The sequence below is a fragment of the Pan troglodytes genome, chromosome 7 (genome assembly GCF_028858775.2).
Source record: "Pan troglodytes isolate AG18354 chromosome 7, NHGRI_mPanTro3-v2.0_pri, whole genome shotgun sequence".
NCBI lineage: Eukaryota > Metazoa > Chordata > Mammalia > Primates > Hominidae > Pan > Pan troglodytes.
Window position 1 is genome coordinate 113,442,770 of NC_072405.2, and position 19,770 is coordinate 113,462,539.

Sequence of the window (19,770 nt, forward strand, 5' to 3'; positions counted from 1 at the left end):
GCTTTTTGCTTATGGTCCCTCATCTCTTTGGGGTCAGGTTGTGGACAGGACACATGCTCCTCCCCTCTGACCTCTGGGGCTTGGCTTATCTTCACACTGGGTAAGGCTTGCTGGGCCTGGGTCCTTATTCCCTTAGAGGGAGTTATTTTGGTGAGACCCCTTAATCACTAATGCAGATATGCTTCTGGCACCCACCAGTTGGTCCTGACACATCTGGACCCCAGTGTAGATCCCAGCTTCCATGCAAACAAGATAGAGAATCTTTTGTGACTTAGTGTCCAAGGAGTGCTGAACTTAGGTGAGTGCTAATAAAGATTAGAGCTTGAAGTTTACACTGTGTGTCAGTTAGGACTCTTTCAGTGGCAAGTAATAAATTAACAAAGAATTTGTTAATTTGTTAATAAATTAGCAAAGAAACAGGTCTATATTAGCTCAGGTAACAGGAAGGCCTAGGATAGGGCTGGCTTGGAGTAAGGCTGGGTTCAAGTCACCTGATGTCATGGACCCAGCATCTCCCTCTCTCAAACCCCTTCTTCTGTTGGCTTCATTCTCAAAAAGGCCCTCCCTTTGCCATGGCCAGACCACTGCCACAGCCCCACCTCACAGCTCCCAGATTCAAGTCCAATGGATAGAGCCATTTTTCTAGTAGCTCCTGTAGAAGCCCTAAGATTTACTAACTCGGGCCATGCGATGCCCCTGAACCACATAGTCTACAAGAATGCTGAGTGTGACTGGCTTTGCCCTTGGTCATGGGCTCTGACCCCGCACAGTCTGAAAGTGGGGATGGGGTTACTGGGAAAAGGATAAGGGATGTTGAGGGACAGGCGGCTGCACATGGCTTAGAAGTTCAGGCTCTGTATAACAGGCTGTGGTATTAGGTCAGGAAAGGAATCACTAATGAAGAATGTATCCTTTTAAAATAATAAGAAAGGGTTGATAATTTTGTGATTTAGGAAGTCAGAATGCAGGGTGTGTGGAGCAGAGGGGCTCAGAAATGTAGAGATTTGTAAAGGAATTCTGCGAGATAAAATACACCTGCATGTTCCTCTACTTACAGTTTTCATAGCCCAGTAATCAGGCACATGCTCCCCTTCCTCAACCTTTCAGTATCTTGAAGTTATAAACTGATCTTTGCTCGATAACATGCCAAGATGTATTCAACAGTGAGAAAGGAGTACATATATTTTTAAATCTTTATTCATGTTACAGATTTTCTCTAATTGCTTGTAAAATCTCACATCTTTATTTTAATCAATGACTTTCTAAAACAATGTCTCATTATTTTCTTTGAAACATTAAAAGTGGAGATTGGAGTACCTTTTAGTTCCATTAGACTTCAAAGTGCATTTTTTGACATATGCAATACTATTTTTAAATATAACTGTTAAATAAAAATTCATTTTTAAGGAAACAAGGATAGTAGTGAGGCTTAAATAAAATAAAGCAACTAATTCAGTGCCTGGCAGGTAGTGTGTTCCCAATGAATAGAAACTCCTTTCTGTTTATGTCTAGGAACATTTACAAATTCTCATGAAGAAAAAAGAAATAGAATACATCCACTACAACTTGTAGACATGGAGATGTTCACATTTGTTAAGAGGTTATGACCTAAGATATAGCTTCACCTTAAATCTTTGGTTTTAAAATATGTAATTTAATAATTATAATTTAACAGTGTAACATGAATTAGAGATCAAATTGTGCGAGAATTTTCAAACATTATTGTATTTTTCATGCTTTATATGGATAAAAACATAGCATAAATACGATCAAAAACTGAAATACTAAAACTCCCTTGAGATCTTTCTTCTTCCAGGATTAGCAGAGACAGCTGAGCAAAGTGAGAGATTTTTGTTCCCAAGGGAATAGACAGCCCAGCTGGGGGGAGAAAACTTGGACACTTGGAATAAGCAAGGGATCATTTAGAGTTAAGCTGTGTGACACTGACTGCGGATGGCAGGCATCAGCAAGCAAGGCACTGTTCAGAGGTTGCCCCCTCACCAGACTGGAAAGGTGAAGGAGGGAGGAAGAGCATTCCAGGTCGGGGATCATGTGGAGCAATAACACCTAGGTGGGCATGAGCCTGACCTTTCTGAGGAGCCTAGGGATACCCACCTGACCAGAACCAAGCTTGGTGATTACCATGAGCCCACAGGATGGAGCTCTTGCAAGCCAGACAGAGGTGTTTGGACCAGATGCAGTGGGGCAGTACAGTGTGAGGGAGAAAGACATGCTGAGGGAAGATCCGTCTTCCTGTCGTGATTAGGATGTGCTGGACAGTGGGGAGGTGACTGGAGTCAAGGAGGCCAGCTGGAGGTTACTGCAGTAATCTAGAGGTTAGATGAGGTGAACTGTACCTTTCCAGTGGAAGCATAAATAGAGAACAAAGGGTGATTTGAGGAGATACGCAGGGATTTGTGTCAGACGTGATTATAGGGAATGAAGGAGAAGGGAAGGGAAATGATAGGCCACCAGTTTTTAAGGCCAGAGGTTAGAAAATTGGTGGCATGTCTGACAGAAATGGCAGAGTCAGGAAGGGGAACTGGCTTGAAGGTAACATGGTAAATGCAGTTTGGACGTATTGAGTATAAAGTGACTCAAGAAACCTCCATGTGAGAAAGTTAGACTTTCAGCTTGTTCTGCAGGGCTGTCAACATCACTTCCTGAATCTCTCCCTCACATCTCTCTTAAATATCTCTTGAATTCATCCTGTTCAACTCCACCCCCATCCCATTGTTTGAGTTGAGGCTCTCATCACCTCTTGCCTCCAATTACTACCATGGTAATAGGTCTAGCCAATTTTCCTCCCTCCAGTCTCACCCGCTTTCATCCATTCTCCTCCATGTCTTTGAACTTTTCTCTCATGTTTTCATTAAGCCTATATTTCTGTTTTCTTGACTATTTAGCAATTATCTAGGGATATTATAAAGTGTTGCAATGGAATATGAATGAGACTTTCTTTGCTTTTCTTTGAAAAAAGCAAGTAAAGGATTTAGATTACTTTCCAATAACTTATGAGTGTTGAACATTATTTCCTTTAATCTAATGGCACTCCGGGACTAGACCACAAGGATGACATGATTTATAAGGACTTCATTGATTTCCATTTTCAACTCCTGCCCTAGATCTGAGTGCCTGCAGGGTGAAGATGGCAGTTTATGCCTCTGTGAGTCCCCAGAGCCTGGTGAAATTGCTGGCATGTATAGAGAGTCAGCAAATACCAGTTGAGATGAACTAATGGGAGCAGAGAGTTGGGTATCAGATGTGAGTTAAATTAGTTGGAAACAGGCTGGGCGCAGTGGCTCACACCTGTAATCCTAGCACTTCGGAAGGCTGAGGCGGGGGGATTGCCTGAGCTCAGCAGTTTGAGACCATACTGGACAACATGGTGAAACCCCATCTCTACTAATAAAATACAAGAAACTAGCTGGGCATGGTGGCACACGCCTGTAGTCTCAGCTACCTGGGAGGCTGAGGCAGAAGAATCGCTTGAACCCGGGAGGCAGAGGTTACAGTGAGCCAAGATTGCACCACTGTACTCCAGCCTGGGTGACAAGAGTGAGACTGTCTAAAAAAAAAAAAAAGTTGAAAACAGACGTGGTTTCTGAGAGAGGAATATCTTAGAACAAAGAGTGGGGAACCACTTCTTAGGCTGACCACCTTCTCGGTGATGCATGAGCTGCGTGTGCTGATTTCTAGGACAGAAACTGCCAAGCCCTGGGTCAGTAGTGTAGAGTCTTGATAAGCCAGTCCCAGTTCTTCCCTAAGTCTCTGCATGACCTTGAGTTCATGAGGTTTTCCACAGGGATTCTTTTATATCTCTGCAGGGTGATCCAGATATTTTGAATGGGAAACAAAGAAATGGAAACAAATATCAGTTTTGCTGTTGTTTTACACTGAAGAAAAACTACCGTACAGGATTTCAATTTTTCTGTCTTCACATGCCCTGGTTCTAGTGTGCCAAACCAAGCAGAACTTCTGGTTCAAAATGGAATCCATGCATTTGGAGTGGGGTCAGATCACACAAGCAGGTTATGGACTTTACGGATGATGATGTTCAAACTGTTCCATCAGAAAAGCCAGCCCCCTCCATAAATATCAAGAACAGGAATATGATTTAAGGCAAAGCCAACTGCATCTACACCCAGAACTTTGCAGGCACTTGTCAAAAGGGGGAGCTCAAATTAGATTTCTCACAAGAAAAAAGTAAGCTTAAACTTGTTTCCCAAGCTACCCAGGGAAAGCTGCAGAGACAGGAATGGGGGCTTAAGAGTCAATTGCCGCATTTCAGAAATACAAAATCAAATCAGCCCACTTGGAGTTTTTGTTTTATACTTTCAGTAGAAAACCCACAGCATCAGTGTCTTATGTGACTGCCACAACAGAGAGTTTGGGTGTCACCAACTACTTAATTATTATTATTATTGTTATTATTATTATTTGAGATGGAGTTTCACTCTTGTTGCCCAGGCTGGAGTGCAATGGTGCGATCTCAGCTCACCACAACCTCTGCCTCCCGGGTTCAAGCGATTCTCCTGTCTCAGCCTCCCGAGTAGCTGGGATTACAGGCATGTGCCACCACGCCCGGCTAATTTTTGTACTTTTAGTAGAGACGGGGTTTCATCATATTGGTCAAACTGGTCTCGAACTCTCGACCTCAGGTGACCCACCTGCCTCAGCCTCCCAAAGTGCTGGGATTACAGGCGTGAGCCACTGCGCCCGCCCAACTACTTAATTATTGATAGTGAGCTATGTAGTGAGTAGGTTGTCAAACATAATCCTGTTCATCCTGACTGTGTCCTTTCTAAATTGTTACTGAAATCCTTCTCATTTAGATTGTGGCTATAGATAAAGGATTATCCTTATTAATTCACCATTGTTTTGCTTTTCCCCCTTTCTTTCTAAATAGTCAGTTGCATTTATCAGGTGAGTTTTTTGGCAAAAGCCATCATTCTGAAGTGGCACAATTCCCAGTTACAGCCTTCTGAGAGAGATTTCCAATTCGGTGAGTCCAGCTGGAAAGATAATACATTTAGATGGCCAAGGGAAACTCTAAAAGGAGGCAGCACCCCCAAGGCAAGTCTCCCTTGGCTGGACTCCCTACCTCCAGGCTTGAGCCCTTCTAATGGATCCTCCACACAGTTCCTGGGCTGCCATTGCCATGGGACAGCATCCACTCCTTAGCGAGATACATATGGCCATGCAGGACTTGGCCTGTGCTTCTCTGTGGCCCATTCTGTGCTTTGCCACCAGCAACACCTCTTAGACTTCTCTCTTACCAGCATCCCAGATATCACCACCAGGGACAAGGAATGAGCCTCTCTCCCTCCCCTCTGCACCCCCAGCCCTAGTGCAGAGTCTAGCACATCAGAGAGGTGCAGTGAGTATTTGGTGTAGAACTCCATGATCTGCAACCCCGTGGTCTGTTTTTCTAGGGCTCTGTCCACTTCTATTCAGCATAACCAAGTTTCAGTAGCTAGCCAAGCCCCCAATTATCTGTCCTTCTACAGAAGGTGAGGCATAGAAAGAGCTTGTGAACATTATGCTTTATGGCTTACCCCTGTCACAGGTGTCGCTTATCAGGCCTCTGATATGCATGCAGTAAACAGACCCTGATAGAGCAGCAATCTGCTCTGTAAATCTGGGTCTCCTGCTTCAGCTCAACCTCTGATCTCCTGGTTGGCCTCCTGGGGCCCCTTAGTATCTGGATTTTAGTTCCTTTAGGAGTCACTACATCCTGGCCAACTTGGCAGAGTTGATCTTTAGTGACATTCCCTTGTCCCTGCCTCTTTTCTCCATTTTCTTTCACCCATTTGGTGCCCTCTCTTGCTCTCAAGAAAGGACCTGAAGTCAGCCTTTTGCACATTGTTGCGCCTGGGAGTGGGGAACTGTGAAATTAGCCCTGACCGTGTGTCAGCTCACCTACTCTTTCTTCTTTGATGGGAGCAAATAGATGGGAACAAGACATCTTTGGAGTCACACAGATCTGGGTTTTGAGTCCTGGATCCATCACTGGTTGGTTGTCTTTTAGCAAATTATTTGGCCTCTCTGAGCCACTGTTTCCTAGTCTGTAAAATGGGAATAACAATGCCCACTTACAGGAGTAAATATGGCACATGGTCAATATTATTATTTAGCCTCTTCTGAAAGGTCATACAAGGGACAGAGCTGGAATTTGAACCCAGGCCTTCCTGACTCCAAAAGCAGTGCCCACACCATGATAGCACATTCTTCCCTGGTACACAGTGAACCAGCCACCAAAGACGCTTGTTGGGTGAACATGAATTTAAGTCATCAATGCAGAGATGCTTAAGGCCCCAAGAGGTTCACTTTCAAAATGGAGTCAAATTCAGAGATATGCCAATGAAGAAAGAAAAAGCAGCTCAAATCCTGCTTTGTCTCGCAAGAAAAAATATCAAAAAGGAAGTCGTTTTCTTTTGATGCAAAGAAAACCTCTTTGAAATCCTCTTACTCTCAGACTTTCTTATGAAGCAGGGAGAGATTTTCCCCAAATCTTCTTTCCCTGATACCACTCTTCTGCTTCTCCATCCCTTTTCCACCTAAAGCCTATTAAATAAATCAACTTAATGTTTCTCTTTTCTTTGACTTGCTTTCCCCTGGTTAATTACCGGGATTCCTTAACCCTGAAGCAAGCCATCAGATCATTCTAGCAAACAAGAGTCTTTTGCCTTTAAGGATTAGGGTAAGTAGAGAGACATTGCAAATACACACAATATTATGTAGTCTTTAATTTAATTCCTGTCACAGAATGATGTGAATTTATCATTTTCTCTCTCCTTCTTCAACCTAGAAGCAAACTGTGAGGTCATTGTAACAAATAAGAATCCTGTGCCTTGAAAAGATTGGGAGAGCTGAGTAAAAGTTACCATATTCCCTCTCCTGGAGGTAACTAAAATTTAAAGCTTAGTGAGAATCATAGTATAATAAAAGATCAGATTCTCAGCTGTCAGTCCATTCATGTTGTTATAACAAAATATCTGAGGTTGGGTCATTTATAAATTAAACACAAATTTGTTTCTCACAGTTCTAGAGGCTGGAAAGTCCAAGACCAAGGGGCCAGCAGGTTCAGTGTTTGGGGAAGACCCATTCCTCATAGACGGTGCCATCTAGTGCCCTCACATGGCAGAAGAGACAAAGGGCAAAAAGGGCACAAATGCTGTGTCCTCACATGGTGGAAGAGCAAAAAATGGCCTACACTAGTTTCCTTCGGCCCATTTATACAGTAGTTATTCATAAGACTCTGCCCTTATGACTTAATCGCTTTCCCAAATGCCCTACCTTTTAATACCACCACAGCTGGGGAGTAAGTTTCAACATGAATTTTGGAGGGGACACAAACATTCAAATCATACCACCTGGGCAAGGAATTTTAAGCATCAGTGAAAAGGAGGTGCATTTTTGAGGCTGGAGAGCCTTCCTGTTCTGCACAAAGTTGGCCCTGTAGACCTTCTAGTCCCAGAATCAGAAAGTTTGGGAGTCAGGCCCTCAGCACCTTACTGGAGTCCCATCATCAAATCTCCCTCTCCCCTTCCCAGCAGCGAAGTAGCCATCTGTGGCAAGAGGGAAGGAAAGCCCTATATGACTCTGGTCTACATGAACCCTCACCAGCCCCTGTGCAGCATCCCCAGCCCCATCACCAAGCTCTTCCTGTAAGCTGAGTTCAGCGTGATCTTTACCAAGCTGAGGTTGGAGAACTGCTTTTGCTACAGGGCTTTGATGTCCATGAGGAGAAGGTATTTCTCCTTCCTGCAGCACAAACCCCTAAATGGCAAATGCAATCGCTCATAACTTCATGAGGAATCTGGAGAAGGCTCAACATACTGTCCTCAAGTTTTCACTCAGCCCTGAACCCTGGAAAGACACCAGCTTTCATTGGGAGTCCCTGGGAACCATAGCAACCCCTTACGAGGAGGGTGGGATGAGTGGCTGGCACCCTATGACAAGTCTCTGTCAGGGCTGACTTCACTGTTTATGCGAGCTGTTCCTTTCACTCCCTGATATCTCCATAGGAATTAGAAGAGCAAGCATGGTTCATGTTTGCACTTGCTTTCTTTGGAATTTCAGCTGTTTGGTACATCAAGGGAAAAAATACTTTAACACATAGAGATCCATATGGCAGCTTCTTCCTGCAGTGATGATACCTGCTCTGGCAACCGGCTAAACAGTTCAAGACTCTTTCAACAAATATTGTTTGAGCAACCCAGGCATGGTCCTTGTCTTCATGGAGCTCCCAGACCAATGGGGCAAGCAGACATGGAACAAATGATACCAACAGTGATGAATGCACCAAAGAGAAGTGCACTACTGCAGGAGTGCAGGGGAGTCCAACCCGGTCTTGAGGAGGAGTCTGGGAAGGTGCCCCTTCCCCAAAAATGCATGTTTAAGTCAAGATGGAGAATTAGGCCAATTGAGAGAGCCTTCAGAATAGAAGGAACAGTGTTATAAAGACTGTGAGGTGCCTTCAATGTCCCATAAGGTTGAAGCATAGAGGACAGAGAGAAGTGCATAAGCCCATCAGGCCAGAAGAAGCAGGAGAGCTCACAAAGAGCCTTGCAGGGCACATAGGGATCGGTGTGTCTATCCCTTAGGTCATTAAGAAGTCTATGAAGAGGTAGCCATGATCACATTTATAGTTTCTGTTTTTGTTGTTATTGTTATTGTTTTTTGAGACAGGGTCTCATTCTGTTGCCCAGGCTGGAGTGCAGTGGTGCAATCTCAGCTCACTGCAACCTCCACCTCCCAGGTTCAAGTGATCCTCCCACCTCAGCCTCCCAAATAGCTGGGACTACAGGCATGCACCACCATGCCTGGCTAACTTTTTTATTTTTTGTAGAAAAGGGTTTTTGCCATGTTGCCCACACTGGTCTTGAACTCCTGGACTCAAGCAATCTTCCTGTCTTGACCTCCCAAAGTGTTAGGATTACAGGTGTGAGACACCACACCTGGCCAGATTTTTAGCTCTAAAAGAATGCACTGGCTACCCATTGTAGAATGAAGTCCACAGGCCGCCATCCCTTCTCATCTTAGTTTGGCAGCCTCTCTCAGCTCCCTTAATTGGATCACCAAAGGTCTGCAGCACCCTGGCTTGGTGAGCCTCCCTGGAATTATTTCCCACCTCAGAGCAATCCTCCCTGGAGCAGAGATTGACCAACACCAGCTGGCTGTATCCCTGACATGGGAGCTGCTGAGTGCAGAAAATGAGCCTCGTGGTGGCTTCTGAGTATTAGGGAATCAGTGTCTAATCTTTAGTGGGTGACCCAGAGGGTTGAGCTCCTGGCAGGAGAACATTTCATGGGTCTGGGGAGAAGAAAATGCACCAAGGTAGTTTAATTAAATACACTCATTTTCTCACTGGCTGCACTTCAGTGTGACCTACTTAATTCTGAAGGCAAGTTACTTGGATTTTAGATATGCTTCACCCTAGAGGAGTAAGACATTTGAACTATGGATTACCTTTAAAGCAACAAACAAAAGGCTTTCATTTATTTGATGACACCATACACCCACTAATTATTGCCTAGCTCTGAAAAGGGAAAATATGATTCATTGTAGATTTTTTTGTTTTAATAATGTAAGTTAACACAAATGCACGTGAAAGGAAAGGTTTTAGAGTCTGGCAGATCTGGGCGGAAGCCTGGCTCTGGCACCAGCAGCAGGACCTCAGGCACTTTAAATTGCCTGACCCTGAGTTTCCTCTTCTTAAAAAAAAAGAGGTGGCAGGGAGTGGGGATCATAACATCTACCTACAACATTGTTGTGACAATGAAGTAGAGCTGGGAATCAAATTCCAACTCCATGATCTTAGATATGAATTGTTTTTCGAGTCTCCATCTTTGTATCCTTAGGTCTGAACATAAGGCTGGCAAAAACCCACAAATGTATATTTCATTCCATTTCTACTTTCAACTTTTGTATTAGGCCATTCTTGTGTTGCTATAAAGAAGTACTTGAGGCTGGGTAATTTATAAAGAAAAGAGGCTTAATTGGCTCATGGTTCTGCAGGCTTTACAGAAAGCATGGTACTGTCGTCTGCTTCTGGTGAGGCCTTAGAAGTTTACAATCATGGTGGAAGGTGACGGGCAGCCAGCGTGTCACAGGGCAAGAGCGGGAGAAAGAGTGGTGGGGGAGGTGCCACACACTTTTAAACAGCCAGATGTCGCATGAACTCATTCATCATCAAAGGGATGGTGCTAAGCCATTCATGAAGGATATGCCCCATGATCCAAATACCTCCCACCCAGCCCCACCTCCAACACAGGATTACATTTCAAGACGAGATTTGGAGGAGACAAGTATCAAAACTATATCAGCCTTCATCCCAACGATGCCCAGTCTTTCCTTTTAAACATTGCTCAAGAATCCTCTGCTCTCTGAGGACTAACCATGCCTGATTTGAGCCATTAAATATCCCACAGGTTCTTATGAACAACTATAATTTTTTTCCATCTACATGCACTGTTAGGGTGCCTTGAGGAACATTACCATCTGACTGCCCTACAGAAAGTTGGGCATCCCAACCATTGATTTAAAAAGGTAGGACTTTTTTTGTAAAATAGGCATTGCAATGTATTGATTCCTATGTGGTGTTTCTGTTCTTATGTGTCATTATATTTGATTACTATTTTTGATAGCATATTTGATGATTAAATGTGATATAATAACTAAAAAATAAATAGCCTAATATTCTGGGTGAGTCTAAAGCTATTACTAATTAGAAAAGACAAAATGTGACATGGCTCTATTTCTTAAAAATCATTCTTATTTCACGAGTAATATATCAAAAAAGGTGGTAGAAATGTTATAGATAATGCCCTTTTGATCACCCCGTGATCCTGGTCCCCTGCCTTTTCCCCAAAGACAAACATTGTTATCAGTTTGTTGGGCATCTCTCTAGTTTGTTTTCTGTGTGTATATGTGTGTGTATGTATCCCTGTACAAAAATAGCATAACATAGATATAGTTTTTTAAACATAAAAGCTGGCCAGGCGCCATGGCTCACACCTGTAATCCCAGCACTTTGGGAGGTTGAGACAGGCAGATTACCTGAGGTCAGGAGTTTCAGACCAGCCGGGGCAACATGGTGAAACCCTGTCTGTATTAAAAATACAAAAACAAAAAAATTGCCAGGTGTGGTGGTGCACATCTGTAGTTCCAGCAACTCAGGAGGCTGAGGCAGGAGAATTGCTTGAACCCAGGAGACGGAGCTTGCAGTGAGCCGAAATTGTGCCACTGCACTCCAGCCTAGGCAACAGAGTGAGACTCTGAAAGCTGTCATTTGTACATATTTATGCTCTACTTGCTTTTCCATTCATCACTATATATTTCTATCTATATAAGTCTACTTTATTAGCTTTAAATTGCTATATAGAATTCCATAGTCTAGATAAACCACAATTTATTTAGTAATTATCCACCTGAAGAATGGCTACATTGATTCTATTTTTCATTATTACAGTGGTGTAAAGAACATCTTCAACAACCCCGTTTGTGCAATGGTTAAGAGGTTTTCTAAAGCAGATATTGAAGACTGAAATTGCTGAGTCATTTTGATGTGCACATTTTAAACATGAATAGGCTCTGCCAATTGCCCTCCAAAATGGACAGTTTTACCTGCACTTCCACCAGCAGTATATGAGAGAACGTGTTAACACACATCCTTTCAACATGTAATATTATCAGACTTTTTAACTTTTGCCATTCTGATGGGTAAGAAATGATATATTATTTAAATTTTGCATAGCTCTATTTTTCAGTAATTCTTCAATAAGCCATAAGTTCCCAATTAAATTACAGATACATAAAGGGTTCAGATAGGCAAGTGTTTTATATCCCCCTCTAACAGCACAGTGCTAGGCACAGGGTAAGCACCCAAGGGATACTAGATAATTGATTGATTGCTTTGAGCGATTTTAAAATTTCAAGAATTAAAACAATTCAGTTGATTGAAATCAAATTTTGATTGGCCAAAATATATTTCTTACATCTAATAAAGATATATCATCTAATTTCTTTCTTTCTTTTTTTTTTAACTTTTAAGTTCAGGAGTACAAGTATTAAGTTTGTTACACAGGTAAACTTGTGTCGTGGGGGTTTGTTGTACAGATTATTTCATTACCCAGGTATTAAGTCTAGTACCCATTAGTTATTTTTCCTGATCTTCTCCCTCCTCCCACCCTCCACCCTCCAATAGGCCTCAGTGTGTGCTGTTTCCCCCTATGTGTCCATGTGTTCTCATCATTAAGCTCCACTTATCAGTGAGAACATGTGGCATTTGTTTTTCTGTTCCTGTGTTAGTCTGCTAAGAATAATGGCCTCCATCTCCATCCATGTTACTGCAAAGGACATGATCTTGTTCTTTTTTTATGGCTGCATAGTATTCTATGGTGTATACATACAACATTTTCTTTATCTAGTCTATCACCAAGGGGCATTTAAGTTGATTCCATGTCTTTACTATTGTGAATAGTGCTGCAATGAACATGCACGGGTATGCGTTTTTATAATACAATGAGATACCATCTAACACCAGTCAGAATGGTTATTATTAAAGGGTCAAAAAATAACAGATGCTGGTGAGGTTGTGGAGAAAAAGGACACTTATATACTGTTGGTGGGAATGTAAATTAGTTCAACCATTCTGGAAGACAGTGTGGCAAAACCTCAAAGACTGAAAGATGAAAATACCTTTCAACCCAGCAATCCCATTACTAGGTATATACCCAAAGGAATATCATCTAATTTCTAATATCCACCTCAGAGAAAAATTTAGTGCCAACTACAGTTGATGTGGAAATAGCTTAATGAAAAGGCTAGTTGTACTAAGGTCAGAAAATGTCAAGGAGTAAAAAACAAACAAAAACAACCAGGAAAACAGCTGCCACTTCTTTAAAAGGCTAACCACCCCCAAAAATAATTCAACCAAAGAGTAAAAGACAACAGGGACTGTCTTCATCTGTTCTGGCTTAGACTGAAATACCTATACTGGGTAATTTATAAGCAACAGAAAATTATTTCTCACAGTTCTGGAGGCTGAGAAGTCCAAGATCAAGGCACCAACAGATTCAGTGTCTGATGAAGGCTTGCTCTTTGCTTCAAAGATGGCACCTCTTGCTGTGTTCTCACATGGTGGGTCAATGAGCTCCCTTCAACCTCTTTTATAAGGGCACCAATATCGTTCATGAAGACAGAACCGTCATGGCAATTGCTTCCTAAAGGTCCTGCCTCTTAATACTATTGCATTGGGGGTTAGATTTATACATATGAATTTTGGGGGGACACCAACATTCAGACCATAGCAGGGAGGGAAATTGCATTAGAATACTTTTTCCCTAAAGAAAAATTCCAGTGACTAAGAAAAAGAGTCTAAAGTGAAGGCCATCAAGCATCCTATCGTACTAGGTACCTTTGGAGCAGTTTAAGGGAGTCATCTCCAGGGCGTTTTAAAATCTCTGACTGATTAAATCTGCTGACTTTGTGGAAAGAGATCAGGCTACAAGCAGGGCAAATTGTCTGGATATGTAAGGAAGTGAAGTAAGAATCAAAGATCAAAGTAGGTCTCCGTATTCAAGCAGAAAGGAGGCCATGATGGGCAGGGCCTTGGCCAAGGAAAGTCAGCAACTCTTCCTGAGTAAATCAGCCACCAGAGGGGCAGTATGATTCTGAGGACCACCCCTCATGTGCAACCCCTGGGACTTTTTTCCCAGGCACCTGTTGGTCACCCTAGGGGAGCATTCCATGGTAAGGTTGCTGCTTGTTGGGATTGTACAGGTAAACAATTCCCTGGAGAGACCATTTGAGCCTGAGTAAGAAGGTGAGATCTATACTGTGTCACATGGAAGAGGAAGGGGGAGTTAGACATGTGGATGGATAAGACGTATTGCCTTCTAAATGTTCTCCACTTTGCCTTGTTCTCCCTCTTTTAAGGAGAATTAGGTTAATGCCCATTCAAATTCTTCTCTTTCTTCTCCCTCCAATGAGAATTCAGTCTTTGTCATCTATGCCCTGTATCCTCTCTGGTGTAGAATTGAGGAACTAGGCAGAGACAGGGAGAAGCAGCAAGGAAAGGAAGGTGGTTGGAAAAAGGATTTAGCTGAGAGACTGCAACCTACTGCTAAACTAGAAGCCTCAGATGTAAACCCAGCACCCAGCATAGTGCCTGGCACATAGTAGGTACCAAATAAATAGTTTTCAAATAATTAGCTGATTGAAAGACAAATGACAAAGGAAGGAATAAATCATCTGTGATGAGGAGGAAGCAGATGAAGGAAGAATGAAACAGGAGAAACGTTGGCAGATAAAGGTGGAAAATGGAATCGTATTATTGTATAGTCTCAATTTTTAGAATCTATGCATGTCTATGCACTGAAGTTTTGGGACACAGTAGGCAAAATATCAATAATAGTTATTCCTGCTAGATAAGATTATGAGTAATTTTGTTTACTTTTTTCTTACCAATATAGTACAGTTTTCCACATGAAACACCTATTTCTTATGTGAGATCATAAATGTTATTTTATAAAAAGAAATGCAAGGTAATATGGGCTGAGCTGTGTACCCCTAAAATTCATGGCTTGAAGGCCTTTCCCCAGCGCCTCAGAATGTGACTATAATTGAAGATAGGGCCTTTAAAGAGGTAATTAAGGTAAGATGAGGTTATTTGGGTAGGCACAAATCCAGTATGACTGGTGTCATAAGAAGAGATTAGGACACAGACACACTCAGAGGGAAGACCATGTGAAGACAGAGGGAGAAGACATCTATCTACAAGCCAAAGAGAGAGGTCTCAGGAGAAACCAACCTGTTGACACCTTGATCTTGGACTTCCAGCCTACAGGACTATGAGAAAATAAATATCTCTTGGTTAAGCCATCAGTCTGTGGTACTTTATTTTGGCAGCCTGAGCAGACTAATACAGGAGGTACACATTTTAAAAGTGTCAGAGAATGATTCAAGGAGACACAAAGAGGAAAGAGAAGAGCATAAGAGAAGTGTTTTGAGCAATTTGGGAGGAAGGCTCTCGTAAAATATAGAGTATTGTTACAGTCCTAGCAATATTGCATACCTTAGAATAGTAAGATATAAACACGTTTGGTGGGAGAGAGAGCTGAATTTCATGACCAAGTTGGGACACCCCACCGTAATTAACATAAAGATATGGCAGTACCTGCCTTGAAGAATCTGCTCTGTGGTGCTCTTGAAGCAAAGGTGAAGAAGTTTCAAGGAAGGGAGGCATCTCTGAGAGGAGCAAAGGGAGAGAGGAAAGTAAGTACACCCTCAGAGAAGACTGGCAGGTCCAAAGGGTAGAACTAGAGAGAAGGCAAGTGAGATTTTTACTTTTCCTTTTGGCTGCCTTCCAGTTCATTAGCTTGTCTGTTGTCTCCTGGGCATCTTTTTGGGAAGAGAAGAATTCAGGCCCATTTCGCCAAAGACAAATAGGACTCTCCTTGCTTCTGCCTCCTGTCCTGTCAGTTCCAGTTGTCGGTGTCAGCAGGCTCCTGCCTCACATGCTGCTGGGTACCATGGGGAAGCCATTTCCCCTACCAAACCCTATGGCCAATGGCAGATGTTACAGGCTGGTGGTTCATCACAGGGAACAGTGGTCTTCCAATATCTTCCTAGTCAGGACCCATGTCCTTTGGGGGCTGTTGCTAGTGCTACATTGTCTAGTATACGAGTCCACTAGTCAGTTTCTCTCCTTGATCATTGCTGTTCAAATCCAAATGTGCTTCCATATTTTCTTTAGTCAATAAACATTCCAAAATGTATTGCTCACCATTTGAAAAATGACAGCTTTGTTGAGGTATAATTCACATACCATACAATTGACCCATTTAAAGCATACAATTAAATGATTTTTAAAATTCCTGGGGTTGTGCAACCACCCCCACAATCAATTTTAGAACATTTTCATTGCATCAAAAAGAAACCCTGAACTTATTAACAGTCACTGTCATTTCCTCCCAAACCCCCAGCCCTACATAACCACTACTTTTCTATCTATAGAATTGCCTATTTCTGAACATTTCATATAAATGGAATTATATAATATGTGGCCTTCTGTAACTGGCTTCTTTCACATAGCGTAATGTTTTCAAGGTTCATCAATGTCATAGTATATATCAGTACTTCATTTTTTGTCAAACTGCCAAATAATATTCCATTGTATATACATACTATATTTTATTTATCTATTCATCAATTGATGGATATTTGGGTTGTTTCTACTTTTTGGCTATTATAAATAAGATTGCTAAGAACACTCATGAATAAGTTTTTGTGTGGATATAGCCTTTCGTTTCTCTTGGGTGTATACCCTACAGGAATTTCTGGGTTATGGTACCACTATGTTCAACCTTTTACGGAATTGCAGACTGAAAGCAGCTGTACCATTTTGTCTTCCCACCAGCAGTGTATGAGATTTCCGAATTCTCTACATTTCTGAGAACACTTATTCTCTATCTTTTTTTTATTATAGCCCCATCCTAGTGGGTGTGAAGTGGTATCTCCTTGTGGTTTTTGATATGCATTTCTTTGATAGCTAATGATGCTGAGTATCTTTTCATGTGTTTATTGGCCATTCGCATATCTTCTATAAAGAAATGTCTACTCAGGTCCTTTGCTGATGTTTTATTTGGATTATTTATCTTTTTTATTATTGAGTTGTAGGAGTTCTTTGAAAGTTAGTTCCTTACCAAATATATAATTTGTAAAGTTTTTCTCCTATTCTGTGGATTGTCTTTTCACTTTCTTCATGGTGTCCTTTGAATCACAAAAGTTTTCAGTTTTGATAATGCTCATTATATCTATTTTTCATTGTTGTTGCTTGTGCTTTTGGGGTCATTTCTAAGAAACAATTGGATAATCCAAGGTCATGAAGACTTACACCTATATTTTCCTTTCAGTGTTTTATGATTTTAGCCCTTACATTTAGATCTTTGATCCTTTTGACTTAGTTTTTGTATATGGTGTGAGGTAGGGGGTGCACTTCATTATTTTGCATGTAGATATTCAGTTGTCATAGCACATGTGTTGAAAAACTATTCTTTACCCATTGAAGTGTCTTGGCACAATTGTCCAGAAAAAAATGACCATAAATTTAAGGGTTGCTCAATATTTTCTAAGAATGTGTTTGTAATAGCCATGCAAAAGGTCACATATTATAGTATTATACATAGTATGTGGCCAACAATTTCTCATCAGATTGAAGAAATGACACTGTCCCATTTTAGTTCATTTTAAAGATGAAACAAATTCTTAGTAAGTGGCTGATCAATCACAGCTTGTTTTACTTATACCTCAGTTTAGACAAAATTATTATCTGCCATGTGTTCAGGACCTGAGAGCCCAGACAGTGTTTGATGAACCAGAGTTTCACTGGCTGTGACTTTAGGAGATTCTTTCCATATTGATTGCCAATGTCTTATACTTTGGTTTTCTGTCATTGAGGAGAATGACTTGCAGGTTGTTTCTGATGATTTTGGACCAACTCTCTGTGACCACTTTCACCAAGGAAAGCCAGGTGCTCAAGCTAAGGAGAAATTACCCCTTGACCTGCTCTCCACATGGCTTCCAGCTACCATTTTTAATTTCTGTACTCTTCCCTCCTGCCCAGCTCCATTTCCAAAATAGCAAGAAGCTTTGGCAAGGAATCCCTGGGGTTGCAATTTATCAGCAAGCTGTGGACACAGCTATTTCCTATCTTTTGGCAAAGTTCAGTGATTTGACTTGTTTCCTGCATGGAATGAAAATTTTGTGAAGGGTGTCAAACAAGAAATACTCTAGGGGTACATAAGTGTCTCCTAATTTACTGGTACAGACTTCACTATGGAAAAAATATACATGAGTACTTTGTGACCCTCAAAACTAACACGAGTGTTGATCTCTATGTCAGATAGATAGATGATAGATAGAAAGATAGATAGATAGATAGATAGATCTATATATATCTATAATATAGATGAGCCTCTGCAGTCTTTAGAATCCCCTGCCTTAGAATCCCTGGGGGTGGGATACAGGGAACTTGTTAAGATGCATATTCCTGGGCCCCTACTGAATCAGAAGTTCTGGAGGAATGAATGTAGAGATCTGCATTTTAACAGACACCCCAGGTGAGTTTCATGTAGTTTCATGCATTAAAATTTGAGAACTGCCTACTTGGGAGTTTTTGCTAATACCACAAGCTTTGGAAACATACGGAACCTGGGTTAAACTTCAATTTCTTCTTCTGTAAAATAAGGGTAATTCTCCCGTCTCCCCAGCACGAGAGGAGTGGTGTGGAGTAGACATGCAAATAGAGCCCAGGGTTTAGTACAGTGCAACTTTCACAACAATGTCCCCACTCTGGGGCACTTGATGAGCATTTTGCATAACCCCAATAGGGTTGCCAGATAAAATTGAAGACACCCAGTTAAACTTTTATCTCAGAAAAATAATAAGTTTTAAATATAAGTGTGGCAGCAGTGCTGAGGGCAGTTTCCAGAGTCTAGGGTTGGTGGAAAGATTTAGGAAGTTGTCCCTTGATAGCCTCCATGCCTCAACCTCCAGCCTTCCCAGAAACACTGTGAGCTCCCAGATTATTTTAATAAATCCTTTTTTAAAGCTTTAATTCTCCAATCAATTTCTGTTGCTTACAGATGAGAACCCTGACTGATACAGCATCTGTAACTCTCTACTCAACAACTGACCATCTGTCTTCCATTCTCCTCAGTTCCCTGAGCTCTCCCTGAAGTCATCAGGGAGACTTAATTGAACAATCTCTCAGGCTTTTCTTGCTGAGAGATTTTCTTGAAGAAGTATGTAGAGGACGTGGTCCACCCAAGACAACCTGCAAGGAAGGAGCTAGGGAAATAAAAACCTGACCTCAATGTGCCGCCGCAGACCCTTCCCCTCTAAAGCTAATTCCTCCCATTGGTCAAACCCCACTAGAAGCCGGTGGACAAGAGAGCCTGTTGACATGTGCATTCAGGTCAGTCTCCTGGGACACAGAGCAGGGTAGAGAGAAGGGGAGAGTGAGACTGGAGGGGCAGAAGAAATACATCCAACAAGCAGGGTATGTATATTGTCTTGGCTCTGGTAGTAACAGAGCCTGAGATGGAGATTTTGTGCAAGTGACTCCAAGGGGCATTCCTGGGAGGAGAGTGTGAAGGAGGGAGGGAGAGAAGCAGGATGGGACAGGACAAGGAGCTGAGCAAAGATGTGGTTTCAGGATTAGTCTAGCCTCAGCCTGATCCTATGGGTCACTTTGGAGTGAAAGGACAGAAATTGCTTAGAAGCAAAGGAGCTGGGCTGTTGTACCCACTCTCCCCACCAACAGGTATTTTTAGTTGGTCATTAGCATGGACTGCCACTGATATTAATATAACTGGCAAGGCTTCTCCTGGTAAGGGGGCTCCCTTCAGCCAAGGGAAAGCCTTAGGAGAAGAAGCCAGGGGTGAGCTGTTAGCTACCAACATCCACCACACCTGGGGATGGGTGCAGGGTCAGGTGTGTGGATCTGGGCAGGCACTAATAGCATCTGTTGGAAGGACATACAGCTCTGTTGACAGGTCCAGGGAGGAAAAAATAACTTTCTTTCCACTCTTAGTTCTTAGCTGTGATTAATTCTGTAATGAAAGACAGATTAATAAGATAAAAGCAAACAGAAGCTCATTAACACATATATTTTACATATACATGGGAGATATCTAGGCAATTACTAAATCTCAAAGAAGTGGCTTGGAATTCCAGCGTATGTAGCATCTTCAACAAAAA

General features: G+C 42.0%; 1 protein-coding gene and 1 long non-coding RNA gene across 12 annotated transcripts in view; one reads left to right on the forward strand and one right to left on the reverse strand.

Annotated features, from left to right (window-relative positions):
* LOC112204210 (uncharacterized) overlaps nucleotides 1–19,770 on the reverse strand; it is a 166,132-nt gene that overhangs the window by 54,660 nt on the left and 91,702 nt on the right. Inside the window, exon 7 of the long non-coding RNA XR_010159320.1 lies at nucleotides 15,185–15,255. This is a non-coding gene — a long non-coding RNA (uncharacterized LOC112204210). The remainder of the gene's footprint in view (nucleotides 1–15,184; nucleotides 15,256–19,770) is intronic.
* The window catches only part of BAALC (BAALC binder of MAP3K1 and KLF4), a 114,794-nt gene that overhangs the window by 48,658 nt on the left and 46,366 nt on the right, over nucleotides 1–19,770 (forward strand). The window contains exon 2 of one of the 11 annotated variants that reach the window (XM_054657432.2): nucleotides 4,471–4,577. The exons of the other annotated variants lie outside the window; for them this stretch is intronic. Within the exon in view, the coding sequence (XP_054513407.1) occupies nucleotides 4,471–4,556 (86 nt within the window). The 3' untranslated portion in view covers nucleotides 4,557–4,577. Of the gene's footprint in view, nucleotides 1–4,470; nucleotides 4,578–19,770 lie in introns of those variants that run through there. 11 annotated transcript variants of the gene reach the window in all.